Genomic DNA, 19,637 nt, shown 5'->3' with positions numbered 1-19,637 from the left:
CCAACTTTGAGAAACAGGTAGCATCAAGTCCCCAAACTGTTATTACTGGCCACTAATGTCTTGGGGTTTTGTTTGTTTGTTTTTAAGCCCTCCCATTTGGGAGAAGAAACTATCACCTGATGAAGCTTACAGTACACTTTCAACCTTACAGCAGGGTCAGGATATTAACCACCAGAGGAGAAGCTCTAGCGTGCCTTTTAAAAAGCACTTGCAAAGTGGTAGGTTTACCAAGGTTCAGATCAGCCTCCAGGCTGAGCAGCTGGACCTCACCCATGCCTGGAGGACAGATCCATCTTCCAAGGACAGAATCAAATTAACTAAACCTGTAAGGCAGACTTGTAAAACCACAATGCCCAAAATTCACTGTCAGAGGAACCATCCCACTATCACGCTCTCAGTGTGGGCAGGCCCATCCAGACAGCCAAATCGCCCTCAATCACAGTGCTGTCTGATGAGCACACAATCCAGTCTAGAGAGGCCAGACAGACTGAGCATTTAATGGCATCAGGCTAACCCACCGTGGTAGGGCCACAGTACCAGACCAACCCACAGCATCAAACAAAAGTCCTCCCCCTAGACAAAGGCTGAATGACCTAAACTAACAGTTCTCTCTGTTCTTCTTTGCTTTTTTTAGGGCCATACCTGCAGCATATGGAAGTTCCCAGGCTGGGAGTCAAATCACAGCTGCAGCTGCCAGCCTACACCAGAGTCACAGCAACTCGGGATCTGAGCCGTGTCTGTGACCTACACCACAGCTCACCGCAACGCCAGACTCCCAACCCACTGAGCGAGGCCAGGGATTGAATCTGCATCCTCATGGATACTGGTCGGGTTCATAACCCACTGAGCCACAATGGGAACTCCCTAAACCATCAGTTCTGACTGATATATTCTTTCATTAAGCTAATGTTACACATGCAATCAGGATACCATCCAGGCTTGCAAGCTAAGCAGCTGTTTTATTTTTCAGGTAGCCACAAATATTTACTCTATTGTCTTACGCTTTTATCCGTAGCATAGCTCTCAAGAAGTTAATCGTAATGCTCTCATTTTCAAATTCTAGAGACTATTATCACTCGGCAAGTATTTACTGTGCACTTACTATGTGTCATGCTATTGTAGGCACAATAAAATCCTTTCCAGAGTTCCTGTCATGGCTCAGTGGTTAACGAATCCGACTAGGAACCATGAGGTTGCGGGTTCGGTCCCTGCCCTTGCTCAGTGGGTGAACGATCCAGCGTTGCCATGAGCTGTGCTGTAGGTTGCAGATGCGGCTCGGATCCCGCGTTGCTGTGGCTCTGGCGTAGGCTGGTGGCTACAGCTCCGATTCCATCCCTAGCCTGGGAACCTCCATATGCTGTGAGAGCGGCTCTAAAAATGACAAAATAAATAAATAAATAAATAATAAAATCCTTCCCTCAGAGTTCTCACTGGCTCATTGGAAATGAATACAACTAGTATCCATGAGGATGCAGGTTCAATCCCTGGCCTCACTCAGTGGGGTTAAGGATCTGGCGTTGCCACCCGCTGTGCGAAGGTCAAGCAAGGACCCAGCTAGGATCCTGTAGGTCAGCAGCTACAGCTCCGATTCGACCCCTAGCCTGGGAACCTCCATATGCCTCGAGTGAGGCCCTAAAAGGACCCCCCCACCAAAAAAACACTTTTCTCATGGCGTTTATAGTCTAATGGATCTCATATAATCCTTAAATTTACAACTAACATACGTTCAAAAATTATATACAGCAATAAAGTTATTTAGAATAGAGCCATTAGGAGTTTCTGCCACAGCACAGTGGGTTAAGAATCCAACTACAGCAGCTCGGATCGAGTCGTGGGTTTGATCCCCAGCCTAGCACAATGGGTTAAAGGATCCAGCTGCAAAGGTCACAGCTGCACTTCAGATTCAATCCCAGGAACTTCCATATGCCATGGGTGCAGCCAGAAAAAAAAAAAAAAGAATACGCTATTATCATTATTGTGTAAGTATTCAATCAGGTGAAAGAGAAAAATAGCATATTTTGATTCTGATGTACAGAAAATAGCACAAAATTTTAAATGACTTCTGCTATTTCCTAAAGTCAACAATGGGCAATTTAGCCTCTTTCACTCTCAATTTTCTCATTTATAATATAATAACTAAATGAGATAAGGTATGTACAGAACCAAGAACACGTCCTACATTAAACAGACATAAAGACAAAACCACTGACTCACCAATACAGTGATCATTTGCAGTAACTGATACTGCGGTGGGTGAATGTACAGTTCAAGACTAGTCATATACTTGCTTGGCTATCGGATTCTTAAAAAAAGATATTTTCGAGACAGTAGAAAGTGAGATTTGGATTGGATGCTGGATAACTGAGTCAATACTGATTTTCTCAGCTGTGGTAATGAGGATGTGGTTGAGCAGAATATCCTTGTTCCTAAAAGCCAACAGGCTAAAGTACTGAAGGCAAAGCATTACCACGTCTAAAACTAACTGGCAAAAGGGAGCATTCATGTAAGAAGAGATGGGAGAACATATGGCAAAATACCAACAACTGGAGGAGTTCCCGACGTGGCGCAGTGGTTAACGAATCCGACTAGGAACCATGAGGTTGCGGGTTTGGTCCCTGCCCTTGCTCAGTGGGTTAACGATTCCGCGTTGCCATGAGCTGTGGTGTAGGTTGCAGACGCGGCTCGGATCCCGCGTTGCTGTGGCTCTGGCGTAGGCCGGTGGCCGATTGGACCCCTAGCCTGGGAATCTCCACATGCCGCGGGAGCAGCCCAAGAAATAGCAAAAAAAAACAAAAACAAAAACAAAAAACAACTGGAGTTCCCGCTGTGGTGCAGCAGTTAACAAATCCAACTAGTATCCATGAGGACTCGGGTTCCATCCCTGATCTCGCTCAGTGGGTTAAGGATCCAGCGTCACCATGAGCTGTGTAGGTTACAGACGTGGCTTGGATTCCACAATGCTGTGGCTCTGGTGTAGGCCAGAAGATACAGCTCTGGTTCAATCCCTAGCCTGGGAACTTTCATATGTGGCCCTAAAAAGACCTCCCCCCCCCAAAAAAAACCCCCACAATTAACAACTGGTCAGGCAGTTCACTGTGGTGCAGCAAGTTAAGGATCCAGCATTGTCTCTGCAGTGGCGGGGGTTCAATGCCTGGCCTGGGAACTTCTATATGCCATGGGTGCAGCCCAAAAAATTTGGTCAATTCAATGAAGAAGATACTGGGGTCCACTGGACTAAATTTTTAAAATATTTCTACAGATTTTGAAAATTTGCAAGATACAAAAATGTAGTTTTAAGACTACCTGTCTCGGGAAGAAAAACTTTTAGTACATTATTAACATAAGCTTTTAGAGTTGAACAAAAATATGAAATCATAGGTACTTTAAAACATGAGCAAAGACCTTGTTATATTTAAGGCTACAACTCCAAACATTTCTAATTCTACGCTTAGCAAAAAGAGGCAAAACCACTGAGATGTTCAAAGTGTCTCAATGTCTAAAACCAAAGAGCCCCCCCCAGCTTTCAAAGAAAACAGGACAGACAAAAAGCACCCCACCACTGCAAGGAAATGATTCAGCCAGCGCACGCCTGAATTTAAAAAGGGAGGATGGCAGCTCACCAATGTGAACAGTCATGCAGGCTGTCATGCAGGGCTTTCCGAAGCACCGAGTCCTTGTCATAAATGCCCCAGGTAGCTTGGAGAACTGAATCAAGTAAGCAGTCTCCTGCGGTTCGGTTCCAAAGTGCATAGAGTCTACTGTCCAAACGTGTAGCCAATTCCAAGGACCAATTTATAATTGGAGATTCTTCTTCTAACTCTATACAAGGAATTTAAATAACATGTTCATTTTCATGCCTCTGCAATTAAGAACTATTCAGTGGAAGAAAAAACCTATTCTCTAGATGTAAACAGGTTGATATGTAACTTAGTCATGAACACCTAAATATTTTTGATCAATTGAAATATAAACTGTGAGTAGCTGAAACAGTTCTAGAATAATTTACTCAACTTTTAAATTCTTTACATTTTCTAAAAATGTTTAATATGAAAATACACTCATTCTAGAAGGAAAACAGAAAACCAAGGTTTAAAATTTTTATCCCTTTTTTATTTGTTCGCTCTACTATAATTAAGAGCTGTGAATGAGAATTTTTAACAGCACAGTACGACACTGTGCTTAAAGACTTTAAATTTCTAATTTAGTAGAAATGAAATCCGTTGACCATACACCAAACTACTCTAAACCTTACAAAGCAAAAAGTTTACTGAAATGATAAAAGTTCAATTATACTCATTAATTCAATGCTTACCTTTTTGAACATCTCTATCAAGCACCTCATCAAATAATTTTTCTTGGACTGTTGGAGGCAAGTCTTCAATATCTATAAAGAAAAGCCAGATTTAAAAGATCTTTGTATATCTCACAACTTAAAAAATCTGATACCAGCATTTAACAGTAACTTCCTCTAAAATAGCTCCCTTTCTGCTGAACGCTGTCAAGTCACTTCTTTTAAAACACATGCATGTATGTATGGGGGGGGGAGTATTTCCCTTCTGTACTTTATCATCACAACAGTTAAGTATCTACAAATAATACAAATATTTGGACCAGTACTTATATTTAGCTCTCATCAAAAAGACATGGGATCCCAAATGCTGAGGAGAACATGGAGAAAAGGGAACCCTTAAGCATGGTTGGTGGGCATGTGAGCTGGTACAGCCACTGTGGAAAACAGCATGAAGGAGCCTCAAAAAATTAAACTATCATAAGATCCAGCAACCCCACTTTTGGGTATACAGCCAAAGGAAATGACAACAAGATATCAAAAAGCTATCTGTACCCCCATATTTGTTGCAGCGTCACTCCCAATAGCCAGTACACGGCAACAACCCAAGGGCCTATCAGGTGGAAGGCTACAAATGAGCAGGAGTGGTACAGCTATACAACCGGTCCTGTCCAACCAGGGCGACACAAGGAGGGACCTTGGAGATACGATGCCAAGTCAAATACGCTCGACAGAGGAAGACAAATAATTGCATGCTATCACTTCTATCTGGAATCTTGAAAAAAACAAAGTCAAACTCAGAGAACTAAAGAGCAGAAAAGGGGTTGCCAGGAGCAAGGCAGAGGGAGCAGGGGGGTAGGGGAACTGGTAAAAGAGAACGCACTCAAAGCTACATGATGAAGAAGGCTTGGGATTTAATGCGAAACAAGGTGACCAGTCAGTTATAACAGTGGACTGTACAAAAGTCACCAAGAGAACGGAAATGTTCTCACCCAAAATACAGACAGATGGAAAAACTGGGAGGTGAGGAATGCGAGGATTAACTAAACGGGGGAGAATCCATCCTTTCACAACGTATGTGTGAATCCAATCACCACAACGCACACGTTAAGTGTATTACAATTTCCTACGCCAATGATGACTCAATAAAGCTGAAATAAAAGAAAAGGGAACAGGACTATCCGATATTCGAGTTAAATAATAACAATAGACAAATTTTTGTCTGTCCTCTTCCCTTTACACTTTGAACCTCTGCTCAGGCCTAAAACCTCAGACCTCGGGTTCTTCCTGCAGAAGTGAAGGAACCGTTCATTCTGGCACACAGCTCTCTGTTTGTGCCGTCTTCTTCAAGTTCTCTATGTCCTGTTCAGTTTTCTAATTGAGTAGTCTGAGAAGCATTATTACTCTTACAAAACTGATTTAAACTGTATTACTATACTCAATTCAAAATAAAAATCTAATCACTTAGGGTAACAAGTTTAAATATATGCAGTGCATTTCAAATTAAATTTATATGATTTTAAAAGACTTAATTATTTCCTACCACTGTGTAAATATCTGTTTACATCTGAACATAAAAAAGCTTAAAACACTAAAAGCCAAAACATAAGTTTTATTTAGAAACTTTTGCCATTTGGTACATTCATTCAATGCCTTCCAACAAAAAAAACATCCTGGAAGATGTTTCCACTTGGCATGGAATTGAAAAATAAAAAGTTGCTTCACGGGAGTTCCTGTTGTGGTTCAGCAGGTTATGAACCCAACTAGCATCTATGAGGACTCAGGTTCGATCCCTGGCCTCGCTCAGCGGGTTAAGGATCCATCATTGCCATGAGCTTTGGTGTAGGACACAGACACGGCTCAGATCCTGTGTTGCTGTGGCTGCAGCGCAGGTCGGCAGATGCGGCTCCAATTCGACCCCTAGCCTAGGAACTTCCATATGCCGCATGGGCAGCCCGGAAAAATACCAAAAAAAAAAAAAGTTGCTTTGCAAATATCATAGACATTGATGTAATGAACGAAGAAAGTAATGACACTTCCAGCTGCTGTCTTCCTTTAGATCTGAAGTATTAGCTCATGCGTGGCCCTTGCACTAGTCACTTCCAGTAAAACAGGATAATTGAGTAATTTGAGATCCACATATAGTAGCTAAGTTATCCGTTTTCTAACACAGACATTTTCATTCAGACATTAAAAAACTACAATAAAGTGGAAATTTGTTTTCACATTGAAATTTGGAGTTACCTGCTGGCAACGTAAATGTTACAAGGTCAGTTAGAAAATAGCAAGCAAAATCCCCCTTTCTCTGATGCAGAGAAGCAGCTATCTCACGCCGGATTTGCTCTGTCAGTTCAGGACACACCATTGCTGGAATACACTTTGCAGCTTGTTGAGACACCTTAAATACAAAAGAAACTTTCCTCTACATCTCGTTTATCATCAGTGGAAGCAGAAAACAATAGTATTCAAAAGAAATTACCAAAATCTCCCAGTAACTCAAGGTGTTTTGTTTTTGCTCTTGTTTTAAATATATGAGGTATTGGGTGTTATTTCCTCAACAGGTAAGTATATACCAGTACAACTTTCCTGAAAAACAGTGATAAAAATGCTTTACCCTCTCGTCTCAGTAATTCCACTTCTTAGTAGAGTTTATCCCAAGGAAATATATAAAGATGCATACAAAAATTTATGTAAAATGGAGTTGTTCACAAAGATTCATTATTGGAAGGGAAGGGATGACCAAAAAAAAAAAAAACCAAAACAAAACAAAACAAAAAAAACAACTTAAGAATAACATCATGCCCCCAACACAAACATCCTTTTTTTAACTTTAAAAATTTTTTTAAAGTTTTACTGAAGTATAGTTGATTTACAATGTTGTAAAAAAAAACATTCTTAATGGAATTCCAGCTCACAGAGAAAGGAAAATACAAACACTCTTCTCCTGCTCTGTCAAGAATATTTCAAGTACCCAGACACAGAATAAAGAAAAGCGTGACCCTTTTAAAGAGTTAGTTCCCAATGACCTCAAGTCCCTCCCCACTTGTTTTAACTCCGAATTTTTAAAACAGCATCTGGCTTCTTCAAGCACAGAGCAGGCAGCAAACCTCCCAAGTGGTACAGCTCGAGAGGAATGAACTCCGGGCACCACCACACAGCCCCTCACCAAGGACTGGCCAGAACTTTCCCATCCTTTTTAAACGATGAACAAACAGTGAAAAGCTATTATCTTGCAGTTAACTCCTATTCCTATTGTGGAGCTCAAGAAACCTATATAGAGAACTCAGAAATCAAAAGTGAGCATCTGCTAGAGAGAAAGTCAGGCTGGTGTGGCCCTGAGGGAGCCAGTTAGCTCTGAGCTGTGCTGTCGCTACATATGCAGCCACTAACCTGGATGACCTTCCCGAGTGCAGACTTCCAGTCACAAGTGGGGCCTGGAGCAGCAGATCTTCCAACAAGCCACACCAAGAATAAGTTTGGCTGATAATGTCGTCTACCTAAACATCCGTGGACAGCTTAATTGTACGTGCCATTAAGGTAAGTAAGCAGTGTTTTGAAAACCCTGCATGACCATCAGACATCCTATTCTGCAAACTCCTGTGTGAAAATTCAATTCGCCTCAACTTTATTGGCCAGGATTACCAGTAACTCCACAAGCCTAATCAAAGCAACACTCAAATTATGGAAAACCAAATATTAAAAAAAAAAAAAGAAATTTTTGCAAAGAAGTCCATGGCTTCTACCAAACTACAAACAAGGTCTATGATCTAAAATCCAATTAAAACCCCAGTCCCAGACACATATTCTCAAAACAGAATGTTCTCCTGTTCTCGCCCCAAAAGTACTTGGCCCTGCACCCTCTCTCAGGCACAGCCCTCAGTCCGGCTCACACTCTCCCCTTTGCAGTCTTCCTACTGGCCCTTCTGCCCTGGCCCCTGGAGTCTCTGTTCCACTGAGAATAAACACCACTGCCAATTTTATTCCTTCCCTAGAACACGCCTCCTTCCTACCTCCCCCATCATGTACCAGAGCTGGTCTCTGTGTACCACAGACTATGGCAGAAATGCTGGCACGTCACTTCCTACCTTAAGTTACATCTAGAAGACACCTGACTCACCCTCTCACGCTCTCCTTTCTCAGCCCACTTGCTCGGGGTGAAATCAACTACCACATCACAAGCAGCCCTACCAAGGGGCCCAAGTGACAAGAATTTGAAGCCTCCTGCCAACAACCACATGAGTGTGCTTGGAACCAGATCCTCTAGCCCCAGTTGAGCCTTTTGACAACCCTGGCAGTTTGTAACCTCGTGAGACCCTGAGGCAAAATCATTCAGCTAAGCTGCTCGTGGATTCCTTACCCCCAGAAACTGTGTGAGATAACAAGTGTTTGTTGTCTTAAGCTGCTAAGTTCTGAAGGGATTTATTACACAGCCGTCAACAGTAAATACACTGGGGCTCTATTGTCCTCGCACTGTTAGTCCCCAGAGAGCTCTCAGGAGGCCGGGGACTTACACCAGTCCCTCCAGAACCTGCTCACAGTCCTCGACCAGCCTTGCAGCCCTTGGTTCACAGCTGCCTTCTCTCTCCGTTCTCCAGACACCACCACCAACCAAACTCCACACGCTTTCCCTGCCAATACACAACCCACTTCAAAAGCAGAGTACAAGACCAAATCAAAAACATTTAAGAACTGAGACACATTATAACATCAAAAACGAAAGCTAAAGAACACATTTCCCTCACAGACAAGAATGTTTAATGGAGAGCCACACTCACCTCTGTGAGCAGTATTGCTAGCATATCCTGCCTCTGAAAGCGTATAGCCAGATGGACCAGCGTATAGCCAACGTCGAAAGCGGAAGGCCGGTTCAGCAGGCGCACTTCATCTGCAGTGAGCTGGCGGGCAATGTCCCCTCCTGATGATTTGTATGCTTCTATAGCAGCTAAATCACCTTCTACAACCCCTGAAACAAGCATCAAAGACAGAAAAAAGTTTAACTCTGTTTTTCTTCAAAAAGCATAAACCTGTAGCATTCACTCTAAGTTCTTTGATTCTCTGTGCTTCTTGGATTCTGTGGCATCATTCAAATGTCCTAAAGAATATAAGGAAAGTTATGGCATATTCCTTTCCCTTTCATTTCCTTCCAGAAATAAAACTGCCTAGTTAGGCACTTACCATCACGTCAGTGCTGGCTCCATACTCTGGTAAGGTTTAGAGAAATTATCAGAATATATTAACTGGATCAAAAATCAACAATCTGGTACGAATAATTAGATTTCACAAAAGACACTAAACTCCTGCTCTGGTCTTTAGACAGGGATGTGCTTCCCATCTGTGTTGGACTGCTTCTCCAGCCCTTTACACTGCCACTGTAAAGCTGAGTCAAGGCGTTCCTGCTGTGGCTCAGTGAATTACGCACCCGACTAGCATTCATTCATGAGGGTGCGGGTTAGATTCCCGGCCTCACTCAGTGGGTAAGTGACCTGACGTTGCATGAGCTGTCACATAGGTCGAAGACCCAACTTGGATCCAGTGTTGCCGTGGCTGTGGCATAGGCCAGCAGCTGCAGCTCCAATGTGACCCCCTAACCTGGGAACTTCCATGTGCCACAGGTGCGGCCCTAAAAAAAGCAAAGACAAACAAACAAAAAAACAAAAATGCTGGGCCTTCCATACTGTTGTTTTGTTAGCTTTGAAATAACTTAAAGCAGTTGAAACCACTTTTAACAGATGTAAATGTGAGCAATATTCTGATTTCAGAAGTTCCCACAGCCAGGTATTCTTTACACCCATCGGGAATTATTAACACAGAAAGACTTGAACTAGATGATTCTGAACAGAAGCAGGCTAAGATAAAACATTAAAAACCAGCTGGGGGTAAAGATACAAAATAAGTATCAATTTTTTCCAAATCCATAAAGAACTTTCGGGAATTCCTGTCATGGCTCAGCAGTAATGGGCCCGACTAGTATCCATGAGGATGCAGGTTCATCCCTTCATCCCTTGCCTCGCTCAGTGGGTTAAAGATCTGGCGTTGCTATGAGCTGTGGTGTAGGTCACAGATGCAGCTCGGATCCCACGGATCCCACGTTGCTGTGGCTGGGGCGTAGGCTTCAGCTATAGCTCCAACTAGACCCCTAGCCTGGGAACTTGCATGTGCCACAAGAGCAGCCCTTTAAAAAAAAAAAAAAAAAAAGGAAATGCATAAAAATTTTCCATTACTACTGAAATATGTTATTAATTAATACATATTAACATTAGGTAATGACAACAATCCTATTTATTAAGCAGTACAGTGCACCTATGGATAATAAATAGCCTTGGCAAAAAATGAAATTGTAGGTCAGTTTCAAACTTACATAAATAATGTTAAACACACACACACAAACCCAAGACTATAAGCACTAAATAATTTTAAGTGTTTCCTTAAATTACATCAAGAAAAATTTGTCACATAAAATGCTACTACTAGCTAAAAATATTCTTAGTACAGAGTTCCCTGGTGGCACAGTGGGTTAAGGACCTGATGTTGTCACTGCTGCAGCTTGGGCTGTTGCTATGGCGTGGGTTCCATCCCTGGCCCAGGAATTTCAATGTGCCATGGACACAGCCAAAAAGAAAAAAAATTTAAATAAATAAAATATTCTCAGTATACTTTTTGAAAAGCATTTTAAATTGCTATCTTGAATTAGGACTTAGATAAGTAAGAGCTACTCCAAAAACCCCCCTCCCCACTGTCAAAAATAATGACAAAGCTTTATATATTAACACATCCTCAACATTAACACCTAAGGACAACTGCAGCCCCCACTCCAAGAAATAAAGGACTTCAACGCACCCTTATGAGGCACAGGGCCTGCCCTGGAGAAGACATCAGGGCTAAAATGTAACACAGCTGGCACGGGACAAGGGAGGGGCGTGAATCTTTTCAAAGAGGCCAAGCCTTAAGAAAAGACACAGAAAGTAATCCTTGAAATAAAAACACATCTACAGTTAAAGCGTGAAATACACAAAGACATCTAAAACTTCTGCTTAACTTGCTTTAATGAACAGAGGAGAAAAATCTGGTAGGGCTCATAACTTTCTGAATAATTTAACGTAATTTATTTTTTTCAAACTGAACATGCCCTATTCCATGTTCTTTTGTAGATACAGTATTTTCTTATGAAGGCAACTACCTCTCACTTCTGGTCTATCAAAGCCATGAACTATTTCCAGGTGCAAGCACTATCACCACACCTTTTACAGTTTCCAGCTTTAACTTAAAAAGACGTATTTATAAAATCTCTTTACATGAGATAAGGAAGTTCTAAGCAGGAGTTCCCTTGCAGCACAGTGGGTTAAGGATTCAGCATTGTCACTGCAGAGGCTTGGGTCATTGTTATGGTGCAGGTTCCGTCCCTGGCCTGGCAAATTCCACGTGCCTCAGGCACAGCCAAAAAAAATTTTTTTAAATGTTCTAAGGAGTTCCCGTCGTGGCGCAGTGGTTAGCGAATCCGACTAGGAACCATGAGGTTGCGGGTTCGGTCCCTGCCTTTGCTCAGTGGGTTAACGATCCAGCGTTGCTGTGAGCTGTGGTGTAGGTTGCAGACGCGGCTCGGATCCTGCGTTGCTGTGGCTCTGGAGTAGGCCGGTGGCTACAGCTCCGATTGGACCCCTAGCCTGGGAACCTCCATATGCCGCGGGAGCGGCGCAAGAAATAGCAAAAAGACAAAAAAAAAAAAAAAAAAAAATGTTCTAAGCAATTCCAAAAGCAACCAAAGGACCAAAAAGTCTCATCAATTTATCTGAATATATATATACAGTATATGTGTTTGTACATGTGCGCGCACACATTTTTTTTTGTTTCTCAAAGACGAGGATGAGGCAGTCTAAAGCTAAGTACCAACTCACTTTGTTCGTCTGGCTGGTGGGAGGGGAGAGCTTCTAAATCACTGTCTTCACTATTTTTAGCTAACTCAGAGCTGATGTCTGGAAGAATCTCAGAAATATTTGCTCAAAAATTCATTTCTTCTCTAATGTTTCTGAAAGATTTCTGGAATTAGAGACTAATTATCACCATCAAAGATGAGGAGGGATACAGACCAAAGAGAACAACAAAAGTCAGCAGCTGTGCTTTGGAATTACAATTTATAGTCTGCCTTCAAACCAAGCTTTTTTTAAAGATAAACAGACCTTCAAATGATGAATATAAAGCTGGCATATGCACACACAAACTGGATTTCTACTTGGCCTAATCCCAAGATATCAAGAACAATTATTCCCCTGACCACAGGGGATGCTGCCACCTCTAGCATGGAATACACACAAGAGAGCAGAAAATGAGGGTGAAGAGGATAGAGAGCCTGTTCTCTTTTATTCACAGAATAAAACAGCTCCAGACTTCTCAGAATATGAAAACACAAATTTAAGTAGAGGGACAAAATAATATTCAAAAGAAAAATATTTTGTTGTCTAATGTTTTGGGAATACACAATCCCAGTCTTTTCATTAACCATAATTAAGAGCTCATAGTTTCAGTTACTGGTCAATTTTCAGCCACAAAGATGAGGAAATTTATCGAAAATCAAATTTCACAAGAATGTCACCAAACTGCCCAAGTTTCTGCTGTATCTCTAGTATATACTGTTCAAGGGGAGCCAGTGACTACAGTTTCTTCACAGATGAGTTTTCACTGTAAACATGATGTCTAAAGGATGGGGTCTATACTGAGATAATTTAAAGTTTCAGCTACCACATTGTTTACTCTGGGGGAGGTGAAGCATGAGCTTATTTGCAAAACAGCTTAGAAAGTGTCTTTGAGTTATTCACATACATCACATTTTTACCACCATTAGGTACTGTGGGATAAAAGGAAAGCAGGAAGAATGTAAAAGAGTTGGAGCTAGAAGACGACAATAAAGAAATCTGAATGGTAAAATCTCACTTAACAGAACAAAGACCGGGAGAAAATGGGAACATACCAGCAAGAGAGAGACGTGAGGAACATACCTCTCTCTAGGCTACTGGTATCTCACACTACCTCCAAGAGGAACTGAAGCATCTTCTCTTAATAGGTTTTCTGAAAATTTAACAAATGCATATTACACATTCTCTCCCTTCCTCCTCCACGCAAATTAAAGGTAAATTAAAAAGACAGCTGAAGGCACTCTGAGACGATTAACTTTATAAAACTAACTTGCAGTATCATTACATATCCAAAACTGACTGAGGAAATCTAGCTAAGCAGTGTTGAATAATTACAGAAAAAAGCAAAGTTAATATACTTTTAAAAACATGAAGACCTGGGAATAAGCAGAATTTTTTTAGAAAAAAAAATTTTAATTAAGTAATAAGCTCATATTATTCTGTAAACTGGGCCAGGAGTAGAATTTTGAAGTCACAGGTCACAACTCACTGGGGACTTACTTCACAGCTACTATGGAACTCCGTTGGTTAGAATATGGAGCTGGCTCATAGATATTTAGAAAACAGACTTATTTTTTCCCCCATATATGGCACAGTTTTCAAAGTTTTGCCTTGTTTTCTTTTAACATAAAATCATAATGGTAACTAACTTTGAAAAGAATGCCAAATGGTAAAAAAAAAGCCAGGACTTACCTGAGCCCACATGGGCCAGCTCAACACTACCTGGAGTTCTATGGTAGCTGTGACACCACAGCATGCTTTATGCTGTGGGGTCAGGGTGGACCTGGAGTCAGCTGGCACAATGTCAGGAGCCCTTAAAGAGAAAAGTTAGTTTTAAGTGGTAATGCTCAGAATGTCCGTTACCCTGGTCAGCAGAAGATGCAGGGGCGGGCGGCTAAGCGGTCTGGGGAACTGCCCTCAGTTTAATTCATTTAACTGGTTTTGCATATTCCAAAGGAAACGCTACCACCCAGTAATACTTTTTCTTCGTATTCCTAAACCATTTGGCTATAATTCAATGACGAACTTATTAGCTTAGTCACAGTAATCTCTTTCAATATTCAAACACGAGCTGCTTTTTAAGTAAAATGACCTCAATATTTTTAAGTGTATCTTAAGGAGACACAAGTTCCAAAAATAGTTGGAAGAGACCAAACAAGGCACCTCCTAGATGCCGTTTTCACATAATAACCAATGGCAACAGGTTAAAAACCTACCATTTCTATTCCTAGAATAGTGCTACTGAACAATAACCTTTTCAAAAAACCAGGAGAGGAAAATCACAAACTGGAAATAAATTCTTAAACCAATCTATGCTTTATCAAGATGCGTTTCTATTCATTCCGTTCAATGAACTTACTCAATTATGAAAACATCTTTAGAAAAATTAAAAATTCAAATGAAGTGAAAATATTCTCTAAGTAAGGCCTTCAAGGGTTCCATCATTAACCATGATAAACGATGCCAATGTAGTCTATCCTTGGGAGCTCTCTCCTCCTCTCTTGGATCCGACTGCGGCCGTGGTACGCCGCAAAGGCTTGATATGGGATCTCAGTTCCCAGACCAGGGATTGAACCTGGGCTGCAGGGGTGGGAATGCCGAGTCCTAACCACTAGGCCACCAGGGAACTACCTTGATCAGACTGTTAACAACCAAACTGCTGTGGAAATATAAATCCCCAAAAGTCATGAAAAAATACCTGAATTGATAGCACTTCGTAAGAAAGACGATCTTGCCATGCGGGGAGCATTACTATTGAAAGCACAATGGAAGGATGTAAAGGAATGCGTCACAGTTATCTTTGGGAAGGTGGTCAGAGATGAGGACCAATGCTAATGGGTTAAAGATCAACGTGAGTTCAAGTTATAAAGGTTACTTAAAATACTGCCAAAAAGTCAACTGAAGGGATACTAAGGTTCTTAAAAACCTGAGGGTCCGGTCAAATAAAATGATGTATGTCAAGACCACACTCGGCACCGAAATCAAGTCATCATCAAGTTCTGGCTTCAACTAAAAATGTCATCTGCTATATGGTCACATTATCCTGACCAAATCCGAAACCAAATTTTTTTTAGAATACTATCTATTTTAGACTGGCCTTCTAAGAGGGACTGAATAGTATTTCTCACTTTACAAGTGAGAAAACTAGAGGGTAAAGAAACATTTTTAAAGGAGCAGACAGATAAACAGAAAACTTCCCATGACATAACTTTATACTGTTTCACATTATGTCCATAGAACTTTTTCTAGCAAAAATACTGATAGAATTAAGACAAACATCAAATTGGAGGACATGTTTAAAAATCACTAGCCCATCTTGATAAGGCCCCCAGGTGGAAATATAAAACAAGAAAGTTCCTATAATTTGTTACTGCAGGAGAAGGTTCTACAGCTTCAGTAAACGTTCATGGCCCTGCAATTATCCACATAAAACTGCACAGTGGATTTTTCCCCAAGGTTTCAGGCACCTATCTTCAACAACCTGTTAGAAATCTTCACTGCAGCACATCTAAAGCTGAACCTCATGACATCTACATTTAAGAAAAATGAGTCTCCTATCCGATCCAAGTGTCCAAACCAAAAACCAGGGTATCTTTTTTCTTTTCTTTTCAATGATGGCACCCACGGCGTATCAAAGTTCCCAGGCCAGGGATTGAATCCAAGCTGCAGCTGCAGCAAAGCCGAACCCTTGTAACCCATTGCACTGGGCCAGGGATCGAACCCTAGCCTCTGCTGTCAGATTCTTCTTCTCGTTTTTTATGGCTGCACCTGCAACATATGGCAGATCCTGGACCAGAATCCTTTAACCGGACACTGAATCCTTTAATCCAATGTGCCTGGCCAGAGATCAAACCCGTGCCTCTGCGGAGACCGGAGCCACTGCATCAGCCTCTTAACCCACTGCACCCACTGCCTCTGCGGAGACCGGAGCCACTGCATCAGCCTCTTAACCCACTGCACCACAGCAGGACCTCCAGTGAGTAACTCTCTGTTTCTCCCCTCAGCCCCAGTATCAATTCTTCCAAGTTTTCGTCACTATCAAATACATGTCCCTTACACCAGTCTTCACTGCCTAGCCCTCAGGCACGCCTTCTCACTGGGATGTCGGTCATTTCCCCCCAAAGGGTCTGCTGGCCTCCAGGGCTGCCCCTCCCAATGGAGTCTCCAGGCTATGACCTGAGTGAGCTTCCCAAACCACAAATCAAAGAAACAGTCTCCTTCCAAATGCTCACCACTGCCCTTACCTGAAGAGCTAAATCCTTAACCAGATTAACAGGCTTCTCTCTCACAGCTCCCTTTCTTACTCCAACCTGGCTGACTTCTTTCCATTTACTGGACAGGCCATGCTCTCCTGCTTCCTAACGAATGCAATTCTGACTCTTTCCTCTTCTCTGTGAGGTTTTGGCTCGGATGTCATTTCTTCCTGAAAGTCTCCAAATAAGGTTAGGGTGCATACTCCTCCTCTAGCACCTATACGTCCTCTCCTGGACTTACCACACCAGACTGACCTGCCAGACCATCTCTCCCCAGACCATAAGCTCACTGAGAGAAGGGAGCTTCCTCCGGAACCCGGGAACACAATGATCATACTACGAATGGACAAACAAAGCAAGGGTGACAATCATGACAAGTCTGAAAAGGAAGGGGTGGGTGCGGCAGGATGGACGTTTGCCCTACGAGGTTTTAAGATCTCTAATAAAGCCGTAATTGTTTAAGCAAAAGTGTGATAACTGATGTAAAAAACAAACATCAAAATAAAGAACCTGAAAACAAATGAAACAGAATCATTTTATATACGAGAGAACCACCCAAATCAATGGGGAAAGAGTTTATTTCATAACTCATATTAATGGAAAGTCTTTGGAAAAAATATTTTGATCATTAGTTCAATCCAAAAAACTGTGAAAGCCAAAGATAAAAACTCTTCTCACCAAAAAAAAAAAAAAAAAAGGTAAAGAGAATTTGTAACAAATCTAACCGGTACATGCTTTTCGTCTACGCATTATTTATATCCATATAGATCTCATATAACTTGATAAAAATCACCAAAAAATGGATGAAAGACATAAATCAACAATTCACAGAAAAAAATACAAATGACCAAGTAAAGGGAGAGCATGCCTTCCTTAAAAATAAGCTTCAGCAAAGACAAAGCTGCACAGGTATAGTCTCTCACACTGATGATGAGAATAAAATCGGTGCCCTCCTTCCAGGCAGCCATTTAGCAACATGTATAAAATACTTTTAATGTGTTTATAGCATTTGATCTTATTATCTCATTTCTGGGAACCCAAGACAGTCATTAGAAATGCTGACAATTCATCAAGCCACTATCAGATTTAAAAATTTTTCAAATAACCCAAAGGCCAATAAGAAGGGATAAGTTAAAGTAGGGCAACTCAAAGTCATATTACACATTATTCATTTTTTTAAAGACGAAAATATTTTAATTACTTCAAAATGTAAAATTCAACCAGAAGGAATGTACGTTATTTCAGTCCAAGAAGAAGACATAACAATTTTAAATATCTACACACCCAATACAGGTTCACAATATATAAGGCAACTGCTAACAACCTTAGAAGGACAAACTGACAATAACACAATCATCGTGGGGAACTTTAACACCCCACTTCTTTGCCGCCCCTGTGGCACATGAAGTTCCCAGGCCAGGGATCAAATCTGAGTTGGAGCTGAGACTTATACCAACCACATCTGCGGCAATGCCAGATCCTTAACCCACTGCGCCAGGGACTGAACCAGCACCTCCAGAGAGACAAGCTGGATCCTTAACCCACTGCACCACAGTGGGAAACCCAATTTTCATACACTCTTAGAGGAGGTTAGTATATAATGCCAAATTTGATGAAAGAAGAAATAGTGACATGTCCATCAACAGATGAATGGATAAACAAAATGAGGCATATAAATATAGCAGAATATTATTCAAACTTTAAAAAAGGAAACTCTGACACAGGTTACAACATGGATAAATCCTGAAGACATTACACTAAATGAAATAAATAAGCCAGGCCCAAAAGGACAAACACTGCTGGTTCCACTTACATGAGACACTAGAATAGTCAAATTCACAGAGAGAAGCTAGAATGGTAGCTGCCCACACTGGGAAAGGGATGATGGGGAGTTACTGCTCCTGTATACAGAGTTTCAGTTTTGCAAGATGGAGAAAGTTCTGGAGAAGGATGGTGATTACCGCCGTGTAACAATGTGAACGCACCAAAGCCACCGAACTGTGTGTTTAAAACAGTTGGAGTTCCCACTGTGGCACAACAGGATCAGCACATCTCTGGAGAGCCAGAACACAGGTTCAATTCCCCAGTCTGGCACAGTGGGCTAAGGGTCCTGCATTGCCACAGCTGTGGCACAGGTCACAACTGTAGCTCGGATCTGATCCCTGGCATCTGAACTCCATATGCTGTGGGGAGCCAGTAAATAAATAAGGAAATAAATAAGTTAAGATGGCAAATATGTATATTTTACAATTAAAATAATTTTTTTGAAAAGGGAAAAATGACAAAAGGACATTATTCAGAAATATTAGAGGTCCTGCTAATAATATCTCCCAGGTAGTATTCCTCCCTCTCCTCAAAAAGATAAATGTTTATAACAAGAGGAGTGTGTGAGTGTGTGTGAATGACTGGGTCTCTTTTCTGTACAGTAGAAACTGGACAACACTGTAAATCAACTATAATGAAAAATAAATTTAAAAATAAAAAGCAAAAAAACAAAAAAGGTTAATGTTTAAATATCATCTAATCACATCCAAATTGAGGCTCATTCTATAAAACAAATGGCCTAACCTCTTAATAATGTTAATGTCATGAAAGTAAATAAGAAAAATGAAAACAAAACCAACTGAGGCACTGTCTTAGAGGAGATTAAACAGATAAAACAACTAAATAAAATGTATAATCCTTGATTGAATGGGGTTGGAGCAATAGCTATTAGTGAAACTGAATATGGACTTCAAGTATTAGTTTCTAGATAATTACACTGTGTGATTACATAGGAAAAATGTGTTTTTAGGACATACCGTGCTTAAGTATTTAGGGGCAAAATGTCATGACGTCTGTGGCTTACTCTCAAATGTGCAGGAAAAATTCATACGTGACAGAGACAAACAGATAGGAGGCACACAAACATGGCCAAGTGCTAACAACTGGAAAATGTAGGTCAAGGGCAATTGGTGTTTAATGTATTTATTACATTTGTTATTTTTCTACTGGTTTTGAAATTTTTCAAGATGAAAGGTTGATGGGGAAAAATATGATTATCTCTGTACAGTAGGAATGAAGATGGAGAGAAGAAAAAGAAACTTGCTTTTCTTTATAAACTCCTTCCATAACTTAATTTTGATAACCACGTGCATAGTTTAATAAATGTTTAACAACTAAAGTTGTTTTATGGTAAACAGTAAAGTT

General features: G+C 41.1%; 1 protein-coding gene across 4 annotated transcripts in view; it reads right to left on the bottom strand.

Annotated features, from left to right (window-relative positions):
• Positions 1 to 19,637, bottom strand: part of ZRANB1 (zinc finger RANBP2-type containing 1) — a 73,909-nt gene that overhangs the window by 11,095 nt on the left and 43,177 nt on the right. For 3 of the 4 annotated variants that reach the window (XM_013983854.2, XM_001929009.7, XM_021073624.1), the window contains exons 3-6: positions 9,064 to 9,251; positions 6,533 to 6,686; positions 4,313 to 4,384; positions 3,621 to 3,819 (exon numbers count right to left, since the gene is read on the bottom strand). In XM_013983854.2, coding sequence (XP_013839308.1) covers positions 3,621 to 3,819; positions 4,313 to 4,384; positions 6,533 to 6,686; positions 9,064 to 9,251 — 613 coding nt within the window. Of the gene's footprint in view, positions 1 to 3,620; positions 3,820 to 4,312; positions 4,385 to 6,532; positions 6,687 to 9,063; positions 9,252 to 13,887; positions 14,009 to 19,637 lie in introns of all 4 variants that reach the window. The other variant, XM_005671552.3, reaches the window with a different exon arrangement.

The sequence above is a fragment of the Sus scrofa genome, chromosome 14, assembly GCF_000003025.6.
Source record: "Sus scrofa isolate TJ Tabasco breed Duroc chromosome 14, Sscrofa11.1, whole genome shotgun sequence".
Classification (NCBI taxonomy): domain Eukaryota; kingdom Metazoa; phylum Chordata; class Mammalia; order Artiodactyla; family Suidae; genus Sus; species Sus scrofa.
Note: the sequence above shows the minus strand (reverse complement) of the source record. Positions and strands in the feature narration are given on the sequence as shown.